We start from the raw sequence: 24,499 nt of genomic DNA, 5'->3' as shown, positions 1-24,499 counted from the left end.
TTTCAGAGCCCTATATTCTCTCCTCCATTTAAGTATCCTCAAAAAGAGAGCCGACAATAAGCAAATGTTCCCAAGATATGAAGTTGTTAAAAGGAAACCGTCCATAGAAGTGGCAGAGCTCCCGCCCAAAGTTGTCAGCATTTGGTTAGAAGGAGAGCTGATGCAACAGGGATGCAAACTGGCTCGTGCCCCTGCTTGTCACATGCACCATCCTGACATCAATTTCAACAGTTCAGGATTATTTTTAGACAACTGTAAAAATGTTACTTCCAGCAGCTCGTTTGATGGTTTTTGTACTTTTACTTAATCTAAGAATCCAAACCATTTTCCAATCAGTCCAGCACTTATTATTCCCCATTTATCACAGCAGCCAGTTTTAAATTCCACTGCTGTTGATGACAAAAAAAGTCAACTGAGCTTCACATAATCAAAGACAAACAGTGATTAAATCAGAGCTCCCAGTTAGGGCCTAAAAAAAAGGAAATGTTTTACCAAATGTTTTTGGGGTAGGGTCCATTTAAAAGGCTCAAGGCTACATCCACTTTAAAGAATGAGCCTGAGGCTGAAGTCTTTCAGAAAGTAATTACTTTTTATGCTGTGGATAAATCTTGTTTTCAGTCCTTTTTTTGGTATGTGTTGCATTCGAACCTGGACAGCTTTCAAGAGCTGCTGAAAGAATCCCTGGAGATTCCTGTGTGTACGGTGCCTGTCTGCTACTGCCAAAAGGAAAGTTTTCAGATCTGAATTCCGTTTATTCTTTCTCTTCGGCGGCTGTCTCTTTATGATGTTCATCGCACCGGACCGCCTCCTCTGCTTTGACTTCACATATGTTTCGTCTTGTCTTTTGCCAGAGCACACGCTTGACAGATATTCGTTCATTGTTAAATATCATCAATTTGTAATGATTGATGCATCAGAGGTTCCCTCGTCTGTCTCCTCTTCAGCTCAACAAGGCACCGCATGCTCACCGACAGCCCTCAGAGAAACACTGGGAAATCTCAGTCTGTATATTTATCTCTGTCTTCAGTTGTGAGCTGTATTTTACTCTTCTTATGCAAAGTGGAATCAAATGAAAGGCTGCAGAGGACGCTAGGCTAGCGTTTGCTTCTGTGGGCAGAGAGACTATTATTTCAGGCCTCTTTGGTGATGGAAATGTTTGTCAGTCTATCATTATTTACCTTGCTGGGCTTTAAAAATGTTTTTTTCTGAGTCAGAGAAATGAACAACAAGAGATGCATTTCACACCTTTGAGTTTTTTTTCTTTTAGGGTACTCAAGGTCATGGATTTTGCATCAATAGGCACCAATGGAAGCTTTCTGGACAATTCCTGGCTTTGCTTTTATGAAGATGACCTGTTATTTAAAAATTAAGAACTAGAGTCAAAAAGCCAATCCATCCATTTTTCTGCGCCCATGTGAGAGGAGTCGGGGGGTAGGAATCCAACCATTAAACTACTAGCAAGAATCATTTTATATACTTGCCAATTTTAGGGGGGAAAATATGTGACATTCTTTTTTCTTCCATATGTTTTACTGAAACTGCGGTCAAGCACACGGCTGCCCTGACACAGAAACAGTTTGGCCACTAGCAGCTTCTGACCTGGAATGTGTCTGTTTGAGTAAAGTATAAATTACGTCCGGAGCACAGAAAAAGAAGAAAGAGTAGAGTCAAGGCTGGATTTCATGACAAAATCTTCTTAAAAAGATGATAAAGATTGCAGCAGGTAAGGAATCTCTAGCAGCAACGTCAATCTGGAACTAAGAAACAGCCCTGCTGTTAACATTTCCCTGGCTGGTAAGAGTCACTAACTGGTCAGCTCTAACTTTAACGTGCGTTGGTTTGTGTAAAATACACAGCAGGTCTCTGACAGATACAGCTGAGTCAGGTCGTTCTGTCAGAGCTGAAGGCGCAGACAGCTCCACCTGGACTCTGTCGGTGACGGCGGATCAGGAGTTTAAGCCCAGGCTGCAGTGATGAAGAGGAGGAAGACATAGCAGTTCCTTAGTTGAACGATGCAGGCCAGCATCCTGCTCTGGAGGGGAGGGACGCATTCAGGGTCAGAGGAGCAACAACTACTATGACCGAAGTCAGCGTCTCTGAGTCTGATGGGGTGGTGAAGCGGATGCAGGACGACGTCATGGTCAGCTGCATCAGATGCAGCAGACAGGTCATGGAGAATGAGAAGAGAGGGAGAGCCAGCATCTGGAGCCACAAGGAGGTCATCTGTGTCTCCTAGCAGAGCTGTTTCTGTGCAGGGCAGAGAGGAAACCAGATCAGGATGAGCAGCGGCCACCTTCTCCAATATTTGACCTTCTACGGAGGAGAAAAATCCAACAGGACAGCATGAAGCAGGGGTACTATAATCCCCTCCACCACATTAAGGTGTAGCTTTACCAAGCTCACGGGGGTATGACATCCCTCTGCAGACAGGTGAAGGGACTAGTACAGAGAAGAACTTCACAAAATCTAGTTTTCTTTGTGGGCCTGATGGAACAATAACCCTGGTTTATAATTTAGTGGAAAGCCCTATCCAGATGGCGGTTCTCCAAGTCATCACAGACTTTAATCTGACAGTTAAAACAGCGGCTTTTTGAGAAAGAAACCTTTATGTTTACCCCTTTCAATCCACAGCTATGACAGCTTTTTATTAATGGAATGCCACCGAGGAGTTTTGAGATGTAACTTTTAATATACTTTTTAAAAATGATCTTTTAAGCTGCCATTATATAATGCAGGCAGCTTATCCAAATCCCCCCACCACCATCCCCACTCTATCGTATATATTACTGATTTCTTCCACCATCACCGTTTAGATTACTGGGTGTAACGTGTCATATCAAGACCTCAGTTTGAACTCTTCCAGGCTGTTTGTGTTTCTCAAGCCGACGAATGCTGGCTGAACTCACTTTTAATATCTGCTCACATTAGTGTGTTCTCTCTGCTTGTGCCGGGCTCTCACACCAGATCTCATCCTGTCACAGTTGGACCCGCTTCACAATGATGGCCGCACAGGGAGGCCCGGTCCATTTTTCACTTTAAATGATGATCATTTTTCTTCATGTGACATTAATTTAGTTTCGGCGACTCAATGAGGCCTTTTTTTGATGCCCAGTAATTGCGAAGCACGTTTTTACAAGAAGTCAATTTGAGATTTGCATGAAGAATGGCAGGGCGTCATGGTGGAAAGGGTTTTGCAATAAAGAGACAAGCGATTGAAATTGAGATACTCGCGAGCTGCGGCGGCGTTGGCTCAGAAGGCTCTCATGCGATAAAAATGAAACACAAATTGGAAAATAATGGAGGTTTACTCTGATGCTGTCAAGGAAAAGTTTTACACTGTCATCACAGGGTCAGAACTTACTTAAACCTCACCAAGCTAAGATAGGTAAATGCATCAAATGTGTTTTTTTCCCTCTGTCGCCCTGCGTTCCCTCTTTTCTGACACAGAAAGTAACACCTAGGTAGCAGATAAATGTCTTCTTTTTACTGCGAGTAATAAATGTCAGGATTATTAATCGATATTGGACATTCATTAACTCACAATTACCTTGATTGCACTTGTCCTGTGCGGGGTGACTAATGGATTCACTCTCAGAAAACACACTTTTCTGTAGTTAAGCTGCTTGTGGATTCAACATGCCAGGTTGAAGGGAATATTTGAAAGTATTTGAAAGGCAGAGGTGAGCCCACGTGAGGTTTTATTTTCAATATAAGGTCAAGATGAGCACCATCCTCTAGCCAGGAGTAGGAGGCTAAAACAACAGAAATAAAAGGGCTTTTTCTCTCTGATATTCTCCACATGGAATCTTTTGCAGGTGGTTTTGTTGTTGCATTGTGTGGCTGCAGTAAAAACAGTCTATTAGTAAAATGAACAACAACAATTTTTTTGTTGTGTTAATAAACATGATTCCTTTGTGACACCGGGCTGCCTTCCCCACACACTTTCTCTGACCCCCTATGTATTGCTGCCCCCAAGCATATGCAAATAGTTCATAATTTTAACAAATGACAGCAATGTTGAGAAGTGCATAATTATGAGTCATTATGAAGCAAACAACAAAATGTTAAACACCACCTTTAAGAGCCCAGAGGAAATAGTCCAATTTGGTTAGAACGTGGTTTACCCATACAGGCTCGAGTTACGTCAGCTTCTTAATCCATTGAGTCTGATGTACCTCTCCACCCTTTGCAGCTCTAGCGGCTTCATTTACCCAGAGAAGGCTTTCTGCAACGGTTGCTGGTGTGTTAAAGAGAGATTTGGACTATTCCAGAAACAAATGCGTGAGGTCAGACACTGATGTTGGACAAGATGGTCTAGCTCTTAAGTCCATTTCATATCATAGTTCTACAACACTTTTTAATATATCACATAGCACATAGTAAGATTGATGGCCTTGTGAGCTTTCAGCTCAAAGTATCACTTACAGAATGAAAGGGGGGTATCTTAGTGTTCACCTGTAGGGGGTTTCCTCTTGAGGATTTCTCCAGGAAATGGGTTTATGTGTTTACCTCCTGAGGTAAAATAGGGTCAAAATATTTCAAGAGGTACTTCATTCCATATTCAATAATAAATGGGTAACAGAACCAAGAGATGAGCTTAAAGTGTAACTCACAACGATGTAAAAGTATACTTTTTGAACCAATAGGGAAACTCCACTGCAATAGCCACTATTCTACTCTAAGAAGGCAGCACTAAGATGGTTTTAAGAATATTGCAGAACAACAATTCAAAAATTGCACAGTAACATTACTGTAGCCCCCTTTGGCCCAGTTTATACCCTGTATCTGTACAAAAAGGTTGATTTTTTGGGGTGAGTTACACTTTAAAAGGACAATGTTTTTTACTCTAATTCCTCCCAAAAGTGTTCTATCAGATTGGAGTCAGGAAACTGTGATGGACCTGAGTCCCTTGCACCAAACCGTACACTTGACACAGCGCAGTCAGTTCGGTGGTGTTCTCCTGGTAACATGCATGATTTGTCATACATGCGAACACGTCACCATTGCTTCTAAATCCAGTGGTGGAAAACTTTGCATCACTGCATCTGATGCTTTGCATTGCTATTTGTGATGTAAGGGTTTAATGCAGCTGCACTGCCAATGCAGCTATGCAGGTCTGTAACTAGGGCCTGTGCAGAAAGTAGGTGGTCTTGGCACACTATGCATCTCTGCATTTGTTGACCTTGGTCTGGGATTTAATGTGGCCTTCGACTATGTGGACGAGTTACATTTCCAGATCACTTCCACTTTGTTATATCACCACAAACAGCTGATTGTGGAATATTTAATAGTAAGCAATTTTTTGGTATTGGTAAAAATGTTTTCTGTCTAAGGAAACCCATCTGTTTTCACTGAGGCGTTATCTGTCCGGCAGTTCCTCATACTGAGGATGCATGGAACAATTGTGGGAAGGAAGATTCCACCTTTAACAGAAGGTTCTTCTTTACAGAGGTCTGGGTTGGTTTGGATATATTTTTCGCTTAATAAATGAATCCTTTGAAAACTGTGTTTTGTTTGAATTTACAGCAGATTATCTTTGTCTAATATTAGAATTTGTCCGTTCATATGTTTAGGTCTCACAAAAGAGTATGGACATTTCTAAGAGAGTAAATATTTTTCCTGCACTGTAAATCAGTTATATTTAATAATGATAAATGGTACAGTACAGGCGTAGAGCTCTGCATACACAACAACACTGTTGTCTTACCCAGAACCATATCAGCATCACGGCTGCTTCATAATATTCATATTTGGAAGGGACGATGCGCCAAACATGGATTTCATTTTTTTTTTTTTAAGAATACTCTAAAAAATTGCTTAATGCGAGTGCTAGTTTCACTTTGCAGTTATGTCACACAGAGAGCTTAAAATAACAAACACAATGACAAAAATCAGTGATATAAGCAGCAGCCCGAGCTGATCGCAGCCGACAGCGATTCATTTTCAGGCGTTAGAGAACAATTACAGCTGAGCTTTGAGCTGTCAGAGCAGAACATTACATTGGAGCAGTTCAGTTGGATTTTTTGAAGCAATAGTTTTATTCATCTCAAGTACAAGAGCCAACGCATGTTTTAAATTCTGTCAGTTAAACAAACACAAAGAGCCAGATATAGATTTGCCCAAAAAGGCAGCAAAAGAGGAATGGTTTTGGCTTAGCTTTGTTGAGGAATTATTTTCCATTACTATAGATATAACTTTATTTGTTTTTAGCAGCCATTTTTAAAAGGTCCAAATTAAGCTTGTTTTCCTCACACAAGGCATTTTTTTTTTCCTCAGACCAGGCTAACCTGCTTTCAAGCCATGATAAATGTTCCTTCTAGTTTAAAACTATACACCACTGAGGGGTGATTTATCTCATAAAATCCCAGTGAAAATATATACAATGAAATCTGTTTTATGACAAAATGTGGGAAAGTTTAAAGCTGTACAAACACTTTTTAATTCTCACAACTGCCCCTGCTCAGTTACTGTGATAGTAGGATAATCCCTTCCCCACAATACAACACCGACAGACAAATAGTACCTTCTAGATAACCTGAACCCTTAGATTGGAGGGGTGGTAAACTTTTTAGACTGGTTTATTATTCCCAGCATCATCTTTTTTACGGCTTTCTTTGTTAACTGCTGAAGGTAAAACAAAAATGATGGGCTTCCTTTGCAACATTCAAAGGCTGATATTTGGTGACTCCATCATCAAATATCAGAATATCATATTTTACAATGTTGCTCATATTCTGAAACACAGATAAACTACTTCCAAGCTCAGTGTACACAAATTAATTCATCTATCACAAACTTACCCTGACTCTCTTTTCTCTATAAGGTTCTAAACAATGTTTTACTCCATTCAAAGGCCAAAGAAACACCACCAACCCAATCTGACTGAGTGTACATGGAGCACAGTGTTAAAGTTACACATTTGCTTGAATGTTGCAGCGGTTTTACTCCTGTCTTAATCTGTCAGCAGTAAAATGCACAATCTGGTATATGTCTGATATCACCGTATGTGTAACTGGCCTACAGCGGGCAGTGGGCCACTTCTTCAGCTGACTGACGCCGTATGACCGGCTGAGACTGAATGCTGCACTTCCCCTGTGTAACTGGCCGTTAATAGATTAGTGAGCTCCGGGGAATGTGTCGTGACGTGTGGTTTCTTTACTTTGACGACGCTCGCTGAAGCAGCAACTTTCCAGATCTGCAGAGAAAAGTAGCACCAAATGTCAGCTGACTGAAACTGCCCTGACCACTCCGATCCGCAGACTTCAGCGCCGAGAGGTCCGTGGACGGGCTGGGAAGGAGCTAGCCCAAAGGTTCCCCATGAGAAAGTTATCAAATTAGGCAAAGTTGTTTCTATCAACTGTCCCATGATGGCTAACTAACATAACCGCCAGTCATTTGAACTCTTAATAAATGATTAGATGCTGGAAATACAAAACGGTGCAGCAATAAAAATCCTAATACAGTTATCAATGTGAATGTGGGGGTCTATTCCGTTCATTGTGTTTTCCTTCAGACACCAGCCTCTGTGCATAGACTAATTTAGAGCATCTGTCCTCCAGTGGAAGTCTGTTTCAACTCCCCTCAAGTGACAGATATAGACTGCACACGTGGGCTATATAACCGCTGTTAGAGTGGTTCTTAAAGGAGGAGGCCTGAAATTGATGACCTAATACAGTCTTACCCCAAGACTGAGGACAATTAATCCTGGCTCGCCTAAAGACGTCTCTGTGAAAATCTCCATCTTGTATAACAGAGGAAGGCAGGGCCGTCCATTGAAGTCACATTGTGAGTCCTAGACGTACGCCGGGAGAGGAGCTTGGGCTCCTAATTCTCCTCATTAATCACCTGTCTGCCCAACATCCTCCAGAGAACAGCGGCGCAGTTCTTTCAAAGTAATTACAGCTCTTGAAGAAGCGCCGGGTGCAACAATTGCTCATAGGTAGCCATCTTCTAGCGCCTGTGCCCTTTGCTTTCAGTCTGACTCACAGAGCCAGTAGTTCCCATCATTCTCTGAAGGATACATCTGAAGTAATGACTCCTGCGCCGCTTTTAGTCTTATCCTTTTTTGGGAGGTTTTCTTGGGTTCACATCCATTTTCATCTGTTGAGGGATAATTAAATTATAGCTTCTAAAATCAATGCTCATTTTGTTATGCTGGCTGTGAGGTTTAGCACATAGCACCATGCTAAACTCTGCCAGCAGGGCTCAAACCGAGGCATGTGTTGGGCCTCTGGGGCTTGAGCTGTTTGGTTCTTTTGGAAAACAAAAAAGATGCTCAATTGAATTTCAATTCAATTTATTTATACAGCACTAATTGACAACAAATGTTCTCTCAAGGCACTTTGCAATAAAAAAGTAAATTCCTCCAGACAGATTCCAAGCCAAGCACACACTTTCCAATTAATCCTAGTTATCAAATAAATTCAGTTTATTGTTAAGACTCCGGAACAGACGGAGGCCATACTGTTCTGAAAGTATAAGGACCTTTTTAAAATATTTAGATTTTATGGTTTATTGTCCTTTTCATTTAAAGAGAAAGTGCTCGAGTTAGATACACAGGTCCATGTCTTGTTAAAACTCCACTTTCTGCAGTAAATTAATTAAGTCAAATTCCAACTTGCATCTCCCTGTTTACTGATGCAGAGCCCAGTCTTTGGAAACTGCATGAGGTTGTTACTCACTAGTGAAATTGGCAAAATCCTTCAAAATAAAAAGCTGGTTTTTTTTCCCTTTCAGAACGACCGCAGTCTTTCTGGATTCTGGCCAAATGTTGCCAAAAGGCTCTAAATTATCCAAGCAAAACCCATATAACGCAGAATGGCAGAAAGCATGTTAAAACCTCTATTCAATGAGCGTTTAATATATTTTCCCTTATGTCTAATTTGTTTCTAAAGCAAAATAATAAATGGTATAATCATCAATACTGTAATAATCAACTTGGCTGTAAGAATAATTGTTGGTTTCGATGTGATACCTTTTTTTTGTGTGTGTTCATATCATCAAACTGCGGTATTTTTACTCAAGGTTATCAGACAATGGGAATCTCATGGTTTATTTCAGACCCTCTGACATTTGATTTGTCATATGCTTCCAGGGGCAATGTCACTTTTTCAGAAGACACAGCAAGGAGCACAAACATCGTTTTATCTCCGGAAGCTGTCAGTTTTACCACTTCATCCTGGTTTAAACCTTTTTTTTTTTCAATTTGCAGAAACATTTGGGAGCTGGCTTTTAATTTCCCCCACAGAAGCACTCAAAGACTCTAAAAATAAAGCAGAGACAGTGGGAAGAGTGGCATTGACTTTTAAAAGGCAGAGCAGTGGCGACACAGTCACTCCGTGTGCAAACTGTGCGCTGATGTCCGTTTGCAACATTTATAAGCCTCGGCAGACAGAGGATGCCTCTTTGAAAAGTTGTCGTAGTAATCCCCTCAGTGGTTTTAGGCATGCATAAAATACGTCCACGCCTGTCCTCGGAGAACGTACTCAACAATAGCCCACTGTCACTTTGCTAATGCTCTCTCTCCGTGTGTTCACAGATGGAGATGATACCAGAGCCTGATCCTGATGACGAGGGGACAAAAATAAGTGTAAGTTGGAGAACACATCATGCAAACCCCACGCTTTCCCGACTCGCTCCATTGTGACCCGGGTTGGCAGAGATTTACTCTGAGCCGACACAACAGCAGCTGATTTCCTTGAATAATACACCTTCCGCCGGAGAATGGAGCTAATCAGCGAAATCAGTGGCAGCGTGTTATTACTGTCAGAGTGGCTCCCTTCCTGCGCACATGCACACCAGCAACAGTTCCGCCTCCTTTTCCTGCCACGCTGCATGGGCCTTCTGTGCTCAGAGCAACGCGCAGCCAGCCAACACATGATCACACTGGAGCGCCCAGATCCTCGCAGATGTGTTATAGCACGACGGATTAGAAACGCTGCTAATTGGGAAATTTCTCTCCAGTTCTACTGTTTTAGCTGCCTTCTTTAGTTTTAGTGTTTTAGCTACTGGTAAAACATTGCAAACTCTGTCATGCGATGTGGATAAGGACACAATCGTTGTTTAAATTAGCAGAAAACGATAGTAGGACATGTTGCTTTATTGTTTATAACTGTACATTCCAGTTTCATGTCATGTTACAACCTCAGACTAAATTATATTTAAGGGGGATTTTGTGTGACAGACAATCAGAAGACGTCACATAATTGTATCCTCACAGGTTAACCATAAATTATTTTTAATTTTGTCTGAAAGGGGGTTGTGTCCTTTTTCTCACTGATACCCTTTAATCAAATTCAGTGCAACCAACAGCTATCAGAAGTCTGGTGAGGGCATCAGAGATTTTCTAGGAAACATCAGTGAACAATCAGCATCATGAAGACAGAGGATCACAGCAGACTTGAGCAGTTCAGGCAGAACGTTGTTACAAAGTTTAAAGCACGGTTAGGGTAAAGGTTCCATGATCAACTGAACTCTAAAGACAATGTTGCCTCCGTGGCTTGATCCTGCCACTTTGCAATGTTAAGCATGAGAAAGGTCAGGAAATACCCAACATGCCACCAAGCTCCTGGTGCAGTCCATGGGGTCTCCTAACTGGTGTCCAAGCATGGGCAGTGAAACCTCTATGGTCCACTACCCACTAGAAGAGCCTGTTTGTTGGCACAGTGACTGATTTTAGCCTGCAATAGGCTATCACAAAGGCATATTTCATAATTTGGTCACACCAGTCATCAAAGAATGTTGGCAAACTTACCTAAACCATGCTAAAGACCATCCACACCTTTTCCAAGTGTTATCCTTTAATGGTAACCGAGTCCCCACCGGGCCCTCCAACCACCGCCAGCAGGCAATGTGGGTGAAGTGCCTTGCCCAAGGACATAACGGCTGAGACGGTCAGAGCAGGGGATCGAACCAACAATCCCCCAGTTAAAGGAAGAACTCCCTAACTCTTAAGCAACCACCGCCCACAATCTCCTATCCTGTACTTCCATCTTTTCTTCCACTCTATGTCTACTTTGCCGTCCTGTCACCTCTAAAAGAGCCTTACCAGAGGGTCCCCTTATAATTAGCCTAGCGTTAACCTTAACATTAATTCAGTTAAATTGTATTTTATGTATAGCAGAAATTCATGACGTGTCATCTGAAGGTACTTGGTAAGTAAATTCAGTCAAATCATCCAGACAAATTGGTTAAAAATGTTCAGTCTAAGGAAACTCAGCAGGTTGACTCATTTACTAGTGCCAGTCACTCCTCCTGAAAGAGCATGGAGCCACAGTGGAAGGTTACCTACATTGTGCCGTTGACTTAACAGCAATCCCTCTTACCGAAGCATACATGTAGCAACAGTGGAGAGGAAAATTCCTCTGTAACAGGAAGAAACCTCCAGCAGAACCAGAACCAGGCTCAGTGTGAACGGCCATCTCCCACAACAGACTGGGGCTCTCAGAAGACAGAGCAGAGACACAAAAAGAACGCAAGATGTAACATTAACTGTATTGCTATATCCTGCTTTGAATGAGCATCTGCCAAGCGCCTAAACATTAATAATTACTCCAAGCTTAAAATGTCTAACAGTATTGTTCAATCAATCATCTGAACATGAAAAGAGAAAATCACCAAATCATGGCCAATTCCATAAACTGACACTGTGAAACATGGTGGCAGCAACGTCATGCTGTGGTGTGCTGTTCTTGTTCAGGGGGAGGGGAGCTGGTCAATGTTAATGGGGCAAAAACAAAACTGTTAGATAATGCAGAAGAATTGAGTTTACCTTCCAACAGGACAACTACAGATGAATGCAAATGCTCCTCACAGTTTTGAGATGTGTGATACAAAACACTTCCACTTCTTAATTATGCTCTGCTATGGTCTACGCATACAATGACATACACTGATATTTGAGGTTTTAAAACATGAAATGTAAACCCTAAAGCGATATTAACACTCTTTCAGGCAGTACGTTGCCCATACATACTAAAAAACACAAAACAGAAAGAAATTCAAAATGTAAATAAAAAATATAAAGGAACATGGGTCAAGGTTTATGAACTAACTGCCAGAAGCGGGATTTATGTGTAGGAAAGCTGACCTCAAACCATTTTTAATACGTTCACAGAAGACAACATGGCTAGTGTGGGCAGAGGAAACAGTAATCGACTGTGGATGTGAGATTTTTTCAATCTGCAGTGGGTCAAAGAGAAGATGCTGGAATGTTCCTTTGGTGCCATACCTGTGAACTGCATAAAGATAAAAAAAGGAGCACATTGTCATGGTCTTTGATGATACTCGGTTTCAAACATACAGCATGACTCTGAAGCCAATTCCAAATTTATGGTGGGGAAAAAAACAACTGATAAAAAGGCTTCACGCTACAAAGCTGACCTGTGATTTTATTACTAATGCCTCAACGAGTCCAAGCTGTCAGAAAAGCCGGAGGAGGTGAACTACTAATTAGGATGTTTTGCTCCAAACCTTTGCCAGGGGTTGGAAATTGCCAAAGGGAGAAAAATGTATTATTTACTTGTTGAAGCGAAACCTTTTCCAATCTGCAATACCAATGAACCATCCAGATGTCACTTTTTTGTTCAAAGTGGGGGGAAAAAAGCAAACTGTAAAGCGTAGCAACCACAATTTGGTTGAAATATTCTCACACTAAAGGTTTCTGATGTTTTAACTGAAGAATCAGAAATATTTAAACGTTTCATGTTTGCATAAAGTGAAACATTAGAACCGGGTTTGTTTGAATCAAGTGAGTCTTAACTTCCTGTCCTTATAGATGGTAATATCTATAATCTTTATAGATGGTAATAAGGCTGTCGTATGAAACTGTGGGAAATCAAATACTGCACTGCACTGCAGTGCATGCAATGAATGAATGTTGTGCATGTTTCTTGATTTAAAATGGATGCAATAAAAGCACCATCACTCTCTGGGTCATTTTTAATGGATTTCATCAACCAAAAGAATGTTTTAATGAGGCAGAAACGTAAACATTATGTTTTGAGGGTTTCAGTGTATGGTCGGCACGAGCCGAGCAGATCCTTTGCGTTTCAGGACTTCCTACAACGGGTCCGTTTGTTGAACCCAAGGTTGCTCCGCATAGCCTTAAGGGTGCAGGGCTGTTATTCTCTGAAATCACAGATGTCTGTCCAGACCGAAATTTGAAAAATAGCCCCAGGCTTAGATATAAAAAGGCTCGTCTCTCAGTCAGCATGTGCAGCTTGCAAGGCTCAAACCATTCTCCTAATGAAGCCTGACACCATGGAGGTGCTTCTGTGCCAATGGTCACTGTTCTAATTCAGCTGTGCAGAGCTGCAGGAGAGCTTCTACATCCACTTTGTTTCAATTAAGTATGAATCCCCAATTTTAAGAGATTTAGTCTGATTTGCTAAATAAATCACAGAACGCCTTAAATCTTCAGACCAGGTTTTATTAAGTGTTTGTGACCTAAAGCAGACCTAAAAAGCGATTGGTTCTGATGAATGGAAATTGTTTTTTAAGGTAAAATAACCTGACACACAAAACACAAAGTCATTTTAAAAAAAAAAAATATTCAAGACAATGCAGCAAGACAAGCTGTAAAACTAAAATTTGCATGTCACAAATGTCACTTATTGTTCTTTACTTTTATTCTTAAGAACATCTGTCTTCATGAACCACACTATTTAATATCACAAACCTTTTAAAGTACTGTTGAAACCAGATGTTTGCATACACTAAATAAATAAAATTTATTTTTCTGACTGTCTGAGATCAGGCCAGACTCTTCCTGTTTCAGTCACTTCAAATTACCAAAAATATTAATTTGCTGTATAACCAAATGTATGACCAAGATATTTTGTAGAAAATCTGCATTCACTTTCTTTCAAATTCAAAAGTTCACACATTTCCTCGTGTTTTGTAGAATTGTCTGTAATACTCTCTTTAACAAACAGGTCAAACAGTTTGGACATCCTTCTGTTTGGCTTTCCCAACAGTTTGTTGAAATGTTGGCCCGTTCCTCTGGTGGTCTCACTATTGCATGTCAGCTTTTCATGTTCATGGTGTTGGAAGACAAGTTTTATGAAAAACATACCTTCCTATGTATTTAACACATTAGCAAGGGCAATGTGATCACCACATGAGGGAGCCTGCTTCAAATCTTTGAACATGGCGAAATAATCTGCAGGATCAGCAGCTCTCATACGCCATGTATGCACCACTGTATGATTTAACATCAGACAGTGAGAAAGGGATTATATGTCTTTATCCAGTGTATGGAAATACTTGGATTCCACTATTGTCGTGTTTATTTAAGAGGACAACTAGGTTGGTAAAAAATAAAGGGTGCAAAAAGCTTTCCCAGATCTCCACACCATGGGTCATAACCTGTAGGACGGTCACTGCATTCTGGCGGATCTGTTAAATCTCAGGGGCCAACCTGAGGCTATCACGCTCCCACCTGCTAAAGGGATGTGAGTTTCACACATTACCCACGTGATCTCTCTGGCTTCCACAAAGCATGCTTCCCACAGTGATAGTACTGTGAATGAGCTTGATTGCACACCACTTGGCCTCACTTAACGGTCTTACACATCAGAACAATGCCATGTGTCAGAAAATCCCACTTTGACACCACGACACCTGCCACGGGCATCATTTCTGCATTGCTGCTTTAAATTCTGGACAGCTAAGCCCTGCCAGGGCACATGGGCCCCACTCCATGGATTTCTGCTGCCATTCTGTCCGGACCCCAGTAGGCTGCATCTAAAACAATAAAATATCATGACCCATTGTAGAACTATTTTGTGAGTGCTCAAAACTCTCAGGGAACTCTCACATGTAGTAGAGAGGGAGCCCACCACTTTCTAAAACGCCTCTGAAGAATGCAGTCAGGGAAGCATCTGTTTCTCACTAAGTTCAGCTGATGCATATATTACACAGAAAAAAGATTGTATAGGAAGCACTTTTTTACCATGTAGTAGTAAGTTAGACCCAATTTTGCTTAATTTCACTCCTTTGCACAAGAAATGCCTAAAGGAATGCCTATTGAATGCACTACTTTAAAACCAAATCTACTTAAGCTTCTGTCCTTCTAAAGGCAGAAAACCTTTAAGATGAATATCACTATAGGTTGAGAATGTGCAGTTGCCATATAAATACTAGAACTTCTACCAAAACTCTACACATCTCAGTTAACATTTTTAAAAGGGATTACAGTATGTTGCAAAAGTTAAACAGATACTGTGGAGGAACGTTTACTTTCATCTGAAGGAAAACAAACCCTTTTGAATCCAGATGTAGAAATGATAGATACCTCTACAACTATTTGAGATAATGATATGGTCACACACGCAGCATTCAAACTCAGAGTGGTGTCTCCCCACTCCAGGTGGTGACAGTTGTTGTCTCTTTCAATCTATTTAACAGACAGTGAAGGTCCAGGGCAACGACATCTCACATAAGCTGCAGATCTCCAGAGTCAGCAAGAATGACGAAGGTCTCTACGAGTGCCGGGTGACCAGAGCCAACTACGGTGAGATTGTGGAGTACAAAGCCCAAGCCTGGCTTAAGGTCAATGCCACGGCGAGGCCTCGGCGGCCAATGTCTCCCGCCAAGAAGAGCTCCCCGCTGCACCTGACAGGCAAGAATCCAAGAAAGTCCACCTCACCTCTGAGCCAAGACAACATGAGCTCAGACCAGAGGGTGGCTTCCACATCCACCTCCCACACATCCTCCAACACAGCAAAACACAACCCCGGCTCAGGTAAGACCTCAGTGAAGACCTACCTAGTTTTGAAAATAATCTTGGTCCAACCTTAAACCGATGCATTATAGATATTGTATTTTAGAGGACTACATTAAAACATTAGAGGTTGATGGATTATATTGTCCTGGCTAGCAAAGGTTGGCCAGTCATTGTCTTTATTCACACTTAAAATATATGTTGGAAATCAGACTTTTTAAATCTTTGTTCCTATACAGATTTATGTGAAACAGTTATGTTATGTGGATGGTCAGTCTTGGCTAGCCTGTCAGAGCAACCACCTTTCAGCCATCCATGGACATCCCTAGGCATTGTTTTGTTGCTATCGTTTTATGTCGATTAAACCGAAGGCAACGTTATATTATCTATAGCCTCTTTCATGAAACATTTTTGGCACAAACCTGTAAAAACAAGCAGCCTCAGCTCTTTATTCTCAATGGTAATACTTTGAGTACAAATATACAACAAAGGAAAATAAAAATATTATTATTTTGAAATAAATAGATTTTTTTTGTAAAGGTATTGATGTGTAGCAAATCTGTTGTTGGCCAAGAAAATTATTAAAATTTCAGTGATGCATCTCACCTTCCTACTCTTTATGGTATAAATTATTTTTGAGTATTGTTTATGCTTTCATATCCTGCTGCTGGTCGCAGAAAGCATACGTCCAATCTGGATCACTCGCTTTACCTAAAAAGCCTGCTTACCCTTATACAACGCATCCTGTGCAGAGCTCTGACTAAATGACTTGGCGAGTCAGGGGTATAACAGTGACTTCTACCCCGTCACCTTAGCATTCCTTTAACAAAACATTGAGGCAGTATAAAAAAGCCTTAATCCTGCTTGAACATGTGTTGTGAAAACAGCCCAGGGAGAATCAATGAAAATTTGCCTGAGAATTGGTTTACATATATGACTGAAATATACAAGAATTGCCAGAAGGACATACCATATTCTATGTTAGCATTTAATTTCTGATCATTTTAAACAAAATATATACAAAGGTTGTGGGATATCTTTATTCTACTACTTAAAGGTTCATCCCTGGAGGTGGTAATAACACTTAAAACACAGATGCTAAATATCCTGTTAGTGACAGGAGAAAAGTAGTTTATCTGTCTGGGTTAGTGGGTGTATTGGTGTTCAGAGAACATGGTCAAACACCCTCATTTTGGTATTTACAGATTCATGAGTGAGTGGAGTAATGGCCATATGGCAGAGTCACTGAACAGCAGCTTTTCAATGCCTAAACCCAAATGCCCACCCAATGCCACAGCGGAAGACCCACAAACCCATAGAGCAGAAATCCTTGTTCATTAAGTTTGTCACTGCTGTTCAGTGGAGTATGGATCCAGCATCTGGTTTGGCCCAACGACTCCAATGTTACACCTTTTCCAGCTAATTATTCTTGTTGTGGCTGTTCAAAGGAGATGCGCATCAAATTCTCATGATGACATTTACAGAAGCAACGGAATCTTTTTGAGCGGTAGAGGAAAGCGGCTTCATCTGGAAGGACTGTTTTCATTTGTACGGTGCTGTGAAAAACTAATATGTTCAGAGTTCTTTTGTTTTTCTCTCAAATTTTTTGGATCATTGGGCAGATAATAATATCAAACTAATTTAACCTGAGTAAATACAAAAAGAAGATTTTAAAGGTTGATTTAATTTATTAAAGAATAAAAGGCTAACCAAAGCAGTCTGGCCACCATGTGAGAAATCCAGTCCCTCAATTGTGCCACCCTTGGTGCCAACAATTGCCATCTTGGTGGCAACAATTGCCAACAATTGCCAAGCACCTAAATAACTGGCAGTCAGTATTTTCCAGCCTTTAACTATGGTCGTTTTTATGGTTGTTTTGCTTTCATGCTGTACTGTCAAATTAACCAGACCTTTTGACCAACCTGTTCAACCCCTGCCTGTGCTGGCACTGCACCTAGAAACACAGAACGAAAGAGATTGGTCAGCAATGCAGGACACCTGCGGAGATTGACGATAGAGATTTGTTATAATTTACACAAGGCATATGAGGTGGCAGCGTGCAACTGCATACAGCTTCATTGAATTGATGTCATGTTTACATTTTAGCAAGGTATTTACAATATATGAGTTACTTCATTGAATTGAATTGAAAGCCTTTATTGTCATTGTACACAGTACAATGAGATTTGGAGGTTTATGTTATTCATTAGTATAATTGCTCAATTGCAACTGTATTTACCCACATGTTCCTGCTCTGTAGTCCGGTTCCTGCTTTTGGAGCAACCTCTGATTCGCTTGGCATTCCCATATGTATTCGAACCACTCCAGAGTTCAGTTCAACCGACCCGAGTCCTAGGTTATGAGGCAGACCCAAGTTTGATTTTTTGGTTCGCATCAGAGATAGATTGTACATTTATACCTCCCCAAACAATTAATTTGAATTCAATGTTATTTATATAGCACCAATTCATTATACATGTCATCTCAAGGCACTTTCCAAAGCGAAATTCAATCAGATTATACAGGTTTCCTATCTAAGGAAACCCAGTAGACTGCATCCAGTCTTGACAAGCAGCATTCACTCTTCCTGATGAAGCGTAGAGCCACAGGGAGAGTCCATGCACTGTCCATGGCTTAGCAGCAATCCTTCATACTGACCAAGCATGAAGCGACAGTGGAGAGAAAAACTCCCCTTTAACGGGAAGAAAAAACCTCCAGCAGAACCGGGCTCAGTGTGAACCGTCATCTACCTCGACCAACTGGGGTTTAGAGAGCAGAGACATAAGAGTACAGAAACACACATTGATCCATTGAATATTGTGATCAACTGTATCAAATGCAGCACTGAGATCTAACAGGTCAAGTACAGACACAAGTCCAGTCTCTGAGGCCATGAGAATATCATTAGTGACCTTCACCAGAGCTGTTTTGGTGCAGTTTGAGCTCTGAAGCCTGACTGAAACTTTTCAAATGGGTCACTACTTTGTAAAAGTTCACATAGTTAATTAGCAACTACTTTCTCAAGAATTTTAGATAGGAAAAGAAGATTAGATATATGTCTTTAATTTATTAAGTCATCTTGATCACGAGATGGCTTCTTAAGTAAAGGTTTACTAACAGCTACTTTAAAAGCCTGTGGTACATATCTATTTACTAAGAATATGATTAATCATGTCTAAAATAGTGGCATTAATCAAAGGGAATAGTTCCTTAGATAACTTGGTTGGGATTGGGTCTAACATACAAGTAGAAGGTTTAACAAACCAAACTTGTTGAGCAAACAAACCAGAGTCCGATTAAAGAAAACTAAACAGGGCTGGTGTGAATGCATCCCTATGTCCCTCCTTTTTTATGAACCCCTTTATACTTATTGTCGTGGACTCATTAGTTTTACCTTTGCCTGCAGTTCTTCAGATATTGTTCTTAATTGGTTTATGGCCTTCTGGATGAGTTGTCAATACCTTCTTGGAATAATTTTCCAATTGTTCCCCATTTTTGGATAATGACTCTCACTGCAGTTATCTGGAGCGTGAACCATACCTTCATTCTACCAGTCCAACTTGGCTGACCTTCTGACCATCTACGACTTTAGCCTGATTGTGGCTAGTGAAATGGAATTTAGTGAAAAAAATTGTGGTTAATCACAGTTAATGCATCATTTATCAAAGGGGGTGGGGGATTACTTTTTAACATAGAGTTGGGTTTAAAAACATTTTTTCTCTTAATTAAGAAACTCATTATTTATATCGCTGATCATAGCTGCATTTTGTATTTTCTTAGGTTTTGTTGTCTTTAAAAAAAAAAAAGCAAGAACAGAAGAAACCTGTCCGTTCAGAAACTGGCAGAGCATTACCTGATCTGGTCAAAGAAACCCACTGATCTCTTTCTCCAGCCAATCTTTAGTCACCACATATACTGGAGTCTGGTTTTATTTTGTTATGATTATTCAGCAGTCAGCTGTGAATGAATCTGCTCCCTTTAGATTATTCCCCATTTTGCGAGGTTTTGTTATTGCTTTAAATTCATTGCCTCTCTCATTTCTTCTCCCTTGATGCTAGTGAAGAGGCTTTACTGTTACTGTCTGAGGCGATAAATGGCCAGGCCTGCTGTGATTAATACATGTTTACCCTCAATGATTAGATAAAGATTTTCAAACAGGTCTCCTCCAGTGCTTTTCAACAGATTGATTACATTCATTGCTAGTGTATACCACTTAATTGCTGTAGTTCTTCTTTGGGCTGATGCATTATAAAGAACATTGGAACTATTAAAAACATTTAAGGGTTCTTATATATTCAGTGGGACAATCTGAAGAACAATCTGTGAGATGGTTCCAGACTAGCTCAGAGTTATTGGAGTTGCCAAGAAAAGGAGTGATAAAGTCCAACACCAGGTTTCCCCTGCAGATATAACCACAAATATTCCAATGTTCCGCTGTGTGATTTCACTTCACTGTTTGTAAAAAAAAATCATGGATTGTTCATGTATTGTTGTACATTTATTTGTTTTAAAAAAATAGGGATTTAAGGACACTACAAATCAAACAGAATTGATTTGATATTATTGAACAAAACTGATCAACCAAAATGTGTATCTTAAGTGAGGAAAATTTGCTTGATTCGTGTGAGATATTTAAGATAAGATAGACTTTATTGATCTCACAGTGGAGAAATTCACGTGTCACATTTGAGAGACGCCTCGCATGCACAGTTACCCTACAGTGCCTCAATGAGATCAAGGTCCTGGCTTTGACTCAGACAATTCCAGCCAGTCCCTGGTGGATTTACCAATATTGTTTGGATCATTCTCATGTTGCAGGTTTCAGTTCAGTTTCAAATGGATTTTTATTTTTTACATACGGTATATTTCACCTTTCAAATCAAGCTACCCTATGAGTGTTCAATTGGCTCGGTCCTATTCCTCTCTTGTTTAGATTACAAAATAATTTCCACAGGGTTTAGTTGTGGGACCAATTTTATTTTCCATTTATATAAATCATTTATGCAACACTGTATTTACCATTTTCATGTAAATAACTTTACTCTATACTCTATAGCTGCTCTTCTTCACACTCCTAGGCCGTAGAGTTTTTAGTCTGCTTTTAGGTAATCAAAATAAGTTTGCTGCTAATTAGATACCTAGATTTAATACTGGATAACGAGCTCTCTCTCATGATGACATTGTAATCATGGTGTCCATAGACTGAAGGTGAAGATTAGGTTTTACTACGGCAATGGATCCTGTTTCTCTTGAAACTGGAAAGAAAAATGGTTTTAGCAACCTTTTTCCCTCTGCTTGATTATGGACATTTGCTGTGTAGGAATGATTCATTCAGATGTCTTCAGTCATTAAATGTTGTTTCTCACTGTGGTTTGAGGTTTGTAACAGACATCTCAAGCATCACAGGGAGCTGCATACCAAAGCTGATTGGTCTGCTCTGAATGTACGGCCATACATTCCTTTGATGAGTTTGATTTATAAAACTGTGCTTGTCCAGGCTCCCTCACTCTAACACTTTCCTTTGGCTTGTTCCACGTATTCAGACAGAAAAAGGGAAAGAAGCATTCAGCATCACAGCTCCTGCAGCATGGAATCATTTCCACTCTGAGCTCAAGATTTTGGATCTAATTTCTTTTAAATTCTATTGAACCATTCTTAAGAAAAAGCAACATTAATCAATGTTAATGCTCTTAAATCGTTTTTTTTTTTTACCTTCTATAATTGTGTGATTGTTGTAATGGTTTAATTGATGGTCTTTTGACTAGTCTAACCTTCCATTTGTGCTGCAGTCCTTCTGCCTAGGTCCCCCTTTCAAATGAGAGATTTCAAAGGGGGACCTTTTGTTCTCTAGATCCGTCCTCTCTTCTGGAGTCCCACCAGTCCAAAGAATATTACTCCAGAAGGGCAAACTTTAGTCTGGCCTTTATGTTTTGTTTTTTTTTTTTGTTTTTTTCAGAAAGAACAGAGGTATGAAAGTTATAGCTATGCCGTCTCTTTTTGATTGTGCAAGTGTGAATCTTAATATCAACAGTAGAAATTTCTGCTATAGGACCCATGATGACATTTTAGGGGCTTTGGGGACCTCTTTTAATATACTGCTAAAAGAAAAGGAACACTTAACACAATGTAACTCCAAGTGTTCTTTTTTAACAGTATATATTGCAATCTGGTTTTAGGGTGAACTTGCTTAAAAGCAAACAATTTATCCATCAGCCTGTCCAAGGTTTACCTTTCTGCTCACAGTTCTCATAGAAATTAGTCCACTCTGCGACAGTACAGGTAATAAGCGAATGTACAAAAACTCTTTGTGAACTGAGACAGTTTCTCATGGGATTAAGATCTGGAGAGATTCTGGCTATAGCTCCAAACATTTTAGTTAATCTGAGGGACAGTTATCCCTTCTGGCCTTATAACACAAGGATCCTCAAGCTGGGAATTTCACAGACCATGACCAAATTGTTCCTGAGCTTTTGAAAAAAGTTGCTGTGGAAGAAGGTTTTGATCCCACATGTTATTTATGACATGGTTTCCGTAGAGAAAAGTAAATAGTATCAGTATGTTTCACTGTTGGAACGATAGAGAACTCATGTTAGCTCTGGCTGTCTTTGTCTTCGAATGATTTTTGATTTTGTCCAAAATATTTGGTTGCCAAATATTTTCTCTGAATTAAAGAGAAAATAACCTTTGTTGTTTATTTTTTTACAGTTCCCACCTGTGCTTCCTCCGGACATTCAGTTCTTGATGGTTTTGTTGAAGTGGGCTCTTTGCTACCCATCGTTTCATGGGTCCATTGCCCAAAAGTGCTTGTTGCAGATGCGCTTAAATGAAACTGATTTTGTGGGAGTATTGTTCCTTAACACTATTCTGTTTATGAGTCCATCTAGGAACTTGTTGGATCCTCTTTTCTTTTTAAACCATCTTCACCCTGAGGTTCTTGGTGATCCAGAAACCTGTACTGCCATCTGGAACATTCCTCCATCAGTTTTCTTACTTGTCAGGCTATTTTGAGACAAAGACATTATGGCTGCTGAATTTTCATTGGAAGTAACCATCAATAACATTGGAAGGCAATTATTTCAAACACATCCGTTCCTCTCTGGAGTAATTTATGCAAGCTAAGCTTTCAAAGAGATTATCTTATACATTTTATTCTCCCCATTTTCTACAAATACATTATAATGTAACTACTATTTATGAGAAGGCTGAGAAATGTAAATCCCTAGCCTTCCACCAAACATCTTTGTTTGAGCATTTTCTGATTTGTTTGGTGTAGGTAAATTAAGCCTCTGAGTAAAGGTTACGCGTGCATTCCTTCCTTGTAAGAGTAAACAACCTTTAACATTTGCTACATTTACTACTATGACCTTTAAAGAATGGATTCAGATGTCACAGAGTCATGATACAGGTATGTCATTGACATACCTGTATCATGAAAAAGCTCAGCTAACAGGACTGTTTAAAAGGTTATAAGTGGGCATTATCTGACCTGCAGGAGGCAACCTTTTTGGTGTTTGGCTTTTAAATAAATTCAGATAGTTGGTTCCAGAGGCTGAAGCTAACAGCTTGTCCAACATGGGCAAAGACCAAAACGGATGTTTATTTGAGTTTATTGAATAACCTCAAACCTATAGTGACTGGGAAGTGCAAACCAACAATACAAAATCTGAAACAAATTTACAGCCCTGCGATGGACTACCAACCTGTTCAGGGTGTACCCCGCCTCTCGCCCATTGACAGCTGGAGATAGATACCAGCACCCCTCGCAAACCCACAAGGGATAGACGTGTTAGAAAATGGATGGATGGATGGATGGATGGATGGATGGATGGATGGATGGATGGATGGATGGATGGATGGAACAAATTTTCATTTCAGAAACGTTTTCTGCACTTCCCGGCCACCGTACAAACCAAACTAAACTGAAGTCTGTATGAACAACTAACTTACCTCCAGTATCTTTTTCTCTCATTTTTAAGCTACTATTGCTACAGATGCACTTTTGGTTCTTCAAAATAAAAGCATTTCCTTTTTTGATTCATTTAAAAATTCGACATTAGCTGCTTCTAGCTTATTCCTATAATTTCTCTTTGAACATAAATGCATATTTACGTTTGTGTTGCTAGTGAAATTGTAAACAGCAGAGCTAACATGTTCTTGATTCTCCACATTCTCCCCTATGTTAGCATTCAGGCCTTGAAAGAGAAGATCTATTTTTTGAATCATTAGTGGCACATATTCCCTGCGTGCCAGTTCACATTTTACCCTCAGGGGAACTCGAATTCAATCCCCCATCATTTCTCTGACTATCCACCTGTGTTGTAATTGTGCAGCTCCTTCCCAGCTTTAAATGCCAATCATCTCCCTGCAGGTCAGACGGTTCGGACTCGTTCAGCCCTACTCTGGGGGATGATAGCCGTGTGCTCCCCGCAGCAAGACATAGGAAGATATTACTTGCCACTGAATAGAAGTAAAAAGTTGAATAATCCCCAGGGCTGCAGAGCCGGAGATTATGAGGCAGCTAAATTATGCTGACATCTGTGTTGCGGTGAGTCCCCGGCACGGTGTGTCTGACAGAGATAAATGCCTCTCTGTAACTGCTCAAGCAGCCTTAGCAACCTCCTCGGAGTTTCAGAAAGGTGTTTTGCGACTGAGGGGGACAGAGTTCTAGAAGCGCCGTGCTCGGGTTTGAAGCTGGCGAGCGACAATAGGCAAATGGCCTGAGATGAAATTAAACCGAGCGGAGTGCGGATATTTATTTTTCCGCATTGCTGCGTC

The 24,499-nt window shown here is 40.4% G+C and overlaps 1 protein-coding gene across 1 annotated transcript in view; it reads left to right on the top strand.

Moving 5' to 3' along the window:
* The window catches only part of vstm2a (V-set and transmembrane domain containing 2A), a 114,043-nt gene that overhangs the window by 64,623 nt on the left and 24,921 nt on the right, over window positions 1-24,499 (top strand). The window contains exons 3-4 of the mRNA XM_012851582.3: window positions 9,539-9,589; window positions 15,409-15,745. Coding sequence (XP_012707036.2) covers window positions 9,539-9,589; window positions 15,409-15,745 — 388 coding nt within the window. The remainder of the gene's footprint in view (window positions 1-9,538; window positions 9,590-15,408; window positions 15,746-24,499) is intronic.

The sequence above is a fragment of the Fundulus heteroclitus genome, chromosome 21, assembly GCF_011125445.2.
Source record: "Fundulus heteroclitus isolate FHET01 chromosome 21, MU-UCD_Fhet_4.1, whole genome shotgun sequence".
NCBI classification, from domain to species: Eukaryota; Metazoa; Chordata; class Actinopteri; order Cyprinodontiformes; family Fundulidae; genus Fundulus; species Fundulus heteroclitus.
This window is presented reverse-complemented; position numbering and strand designations above follow the sequence as displayed.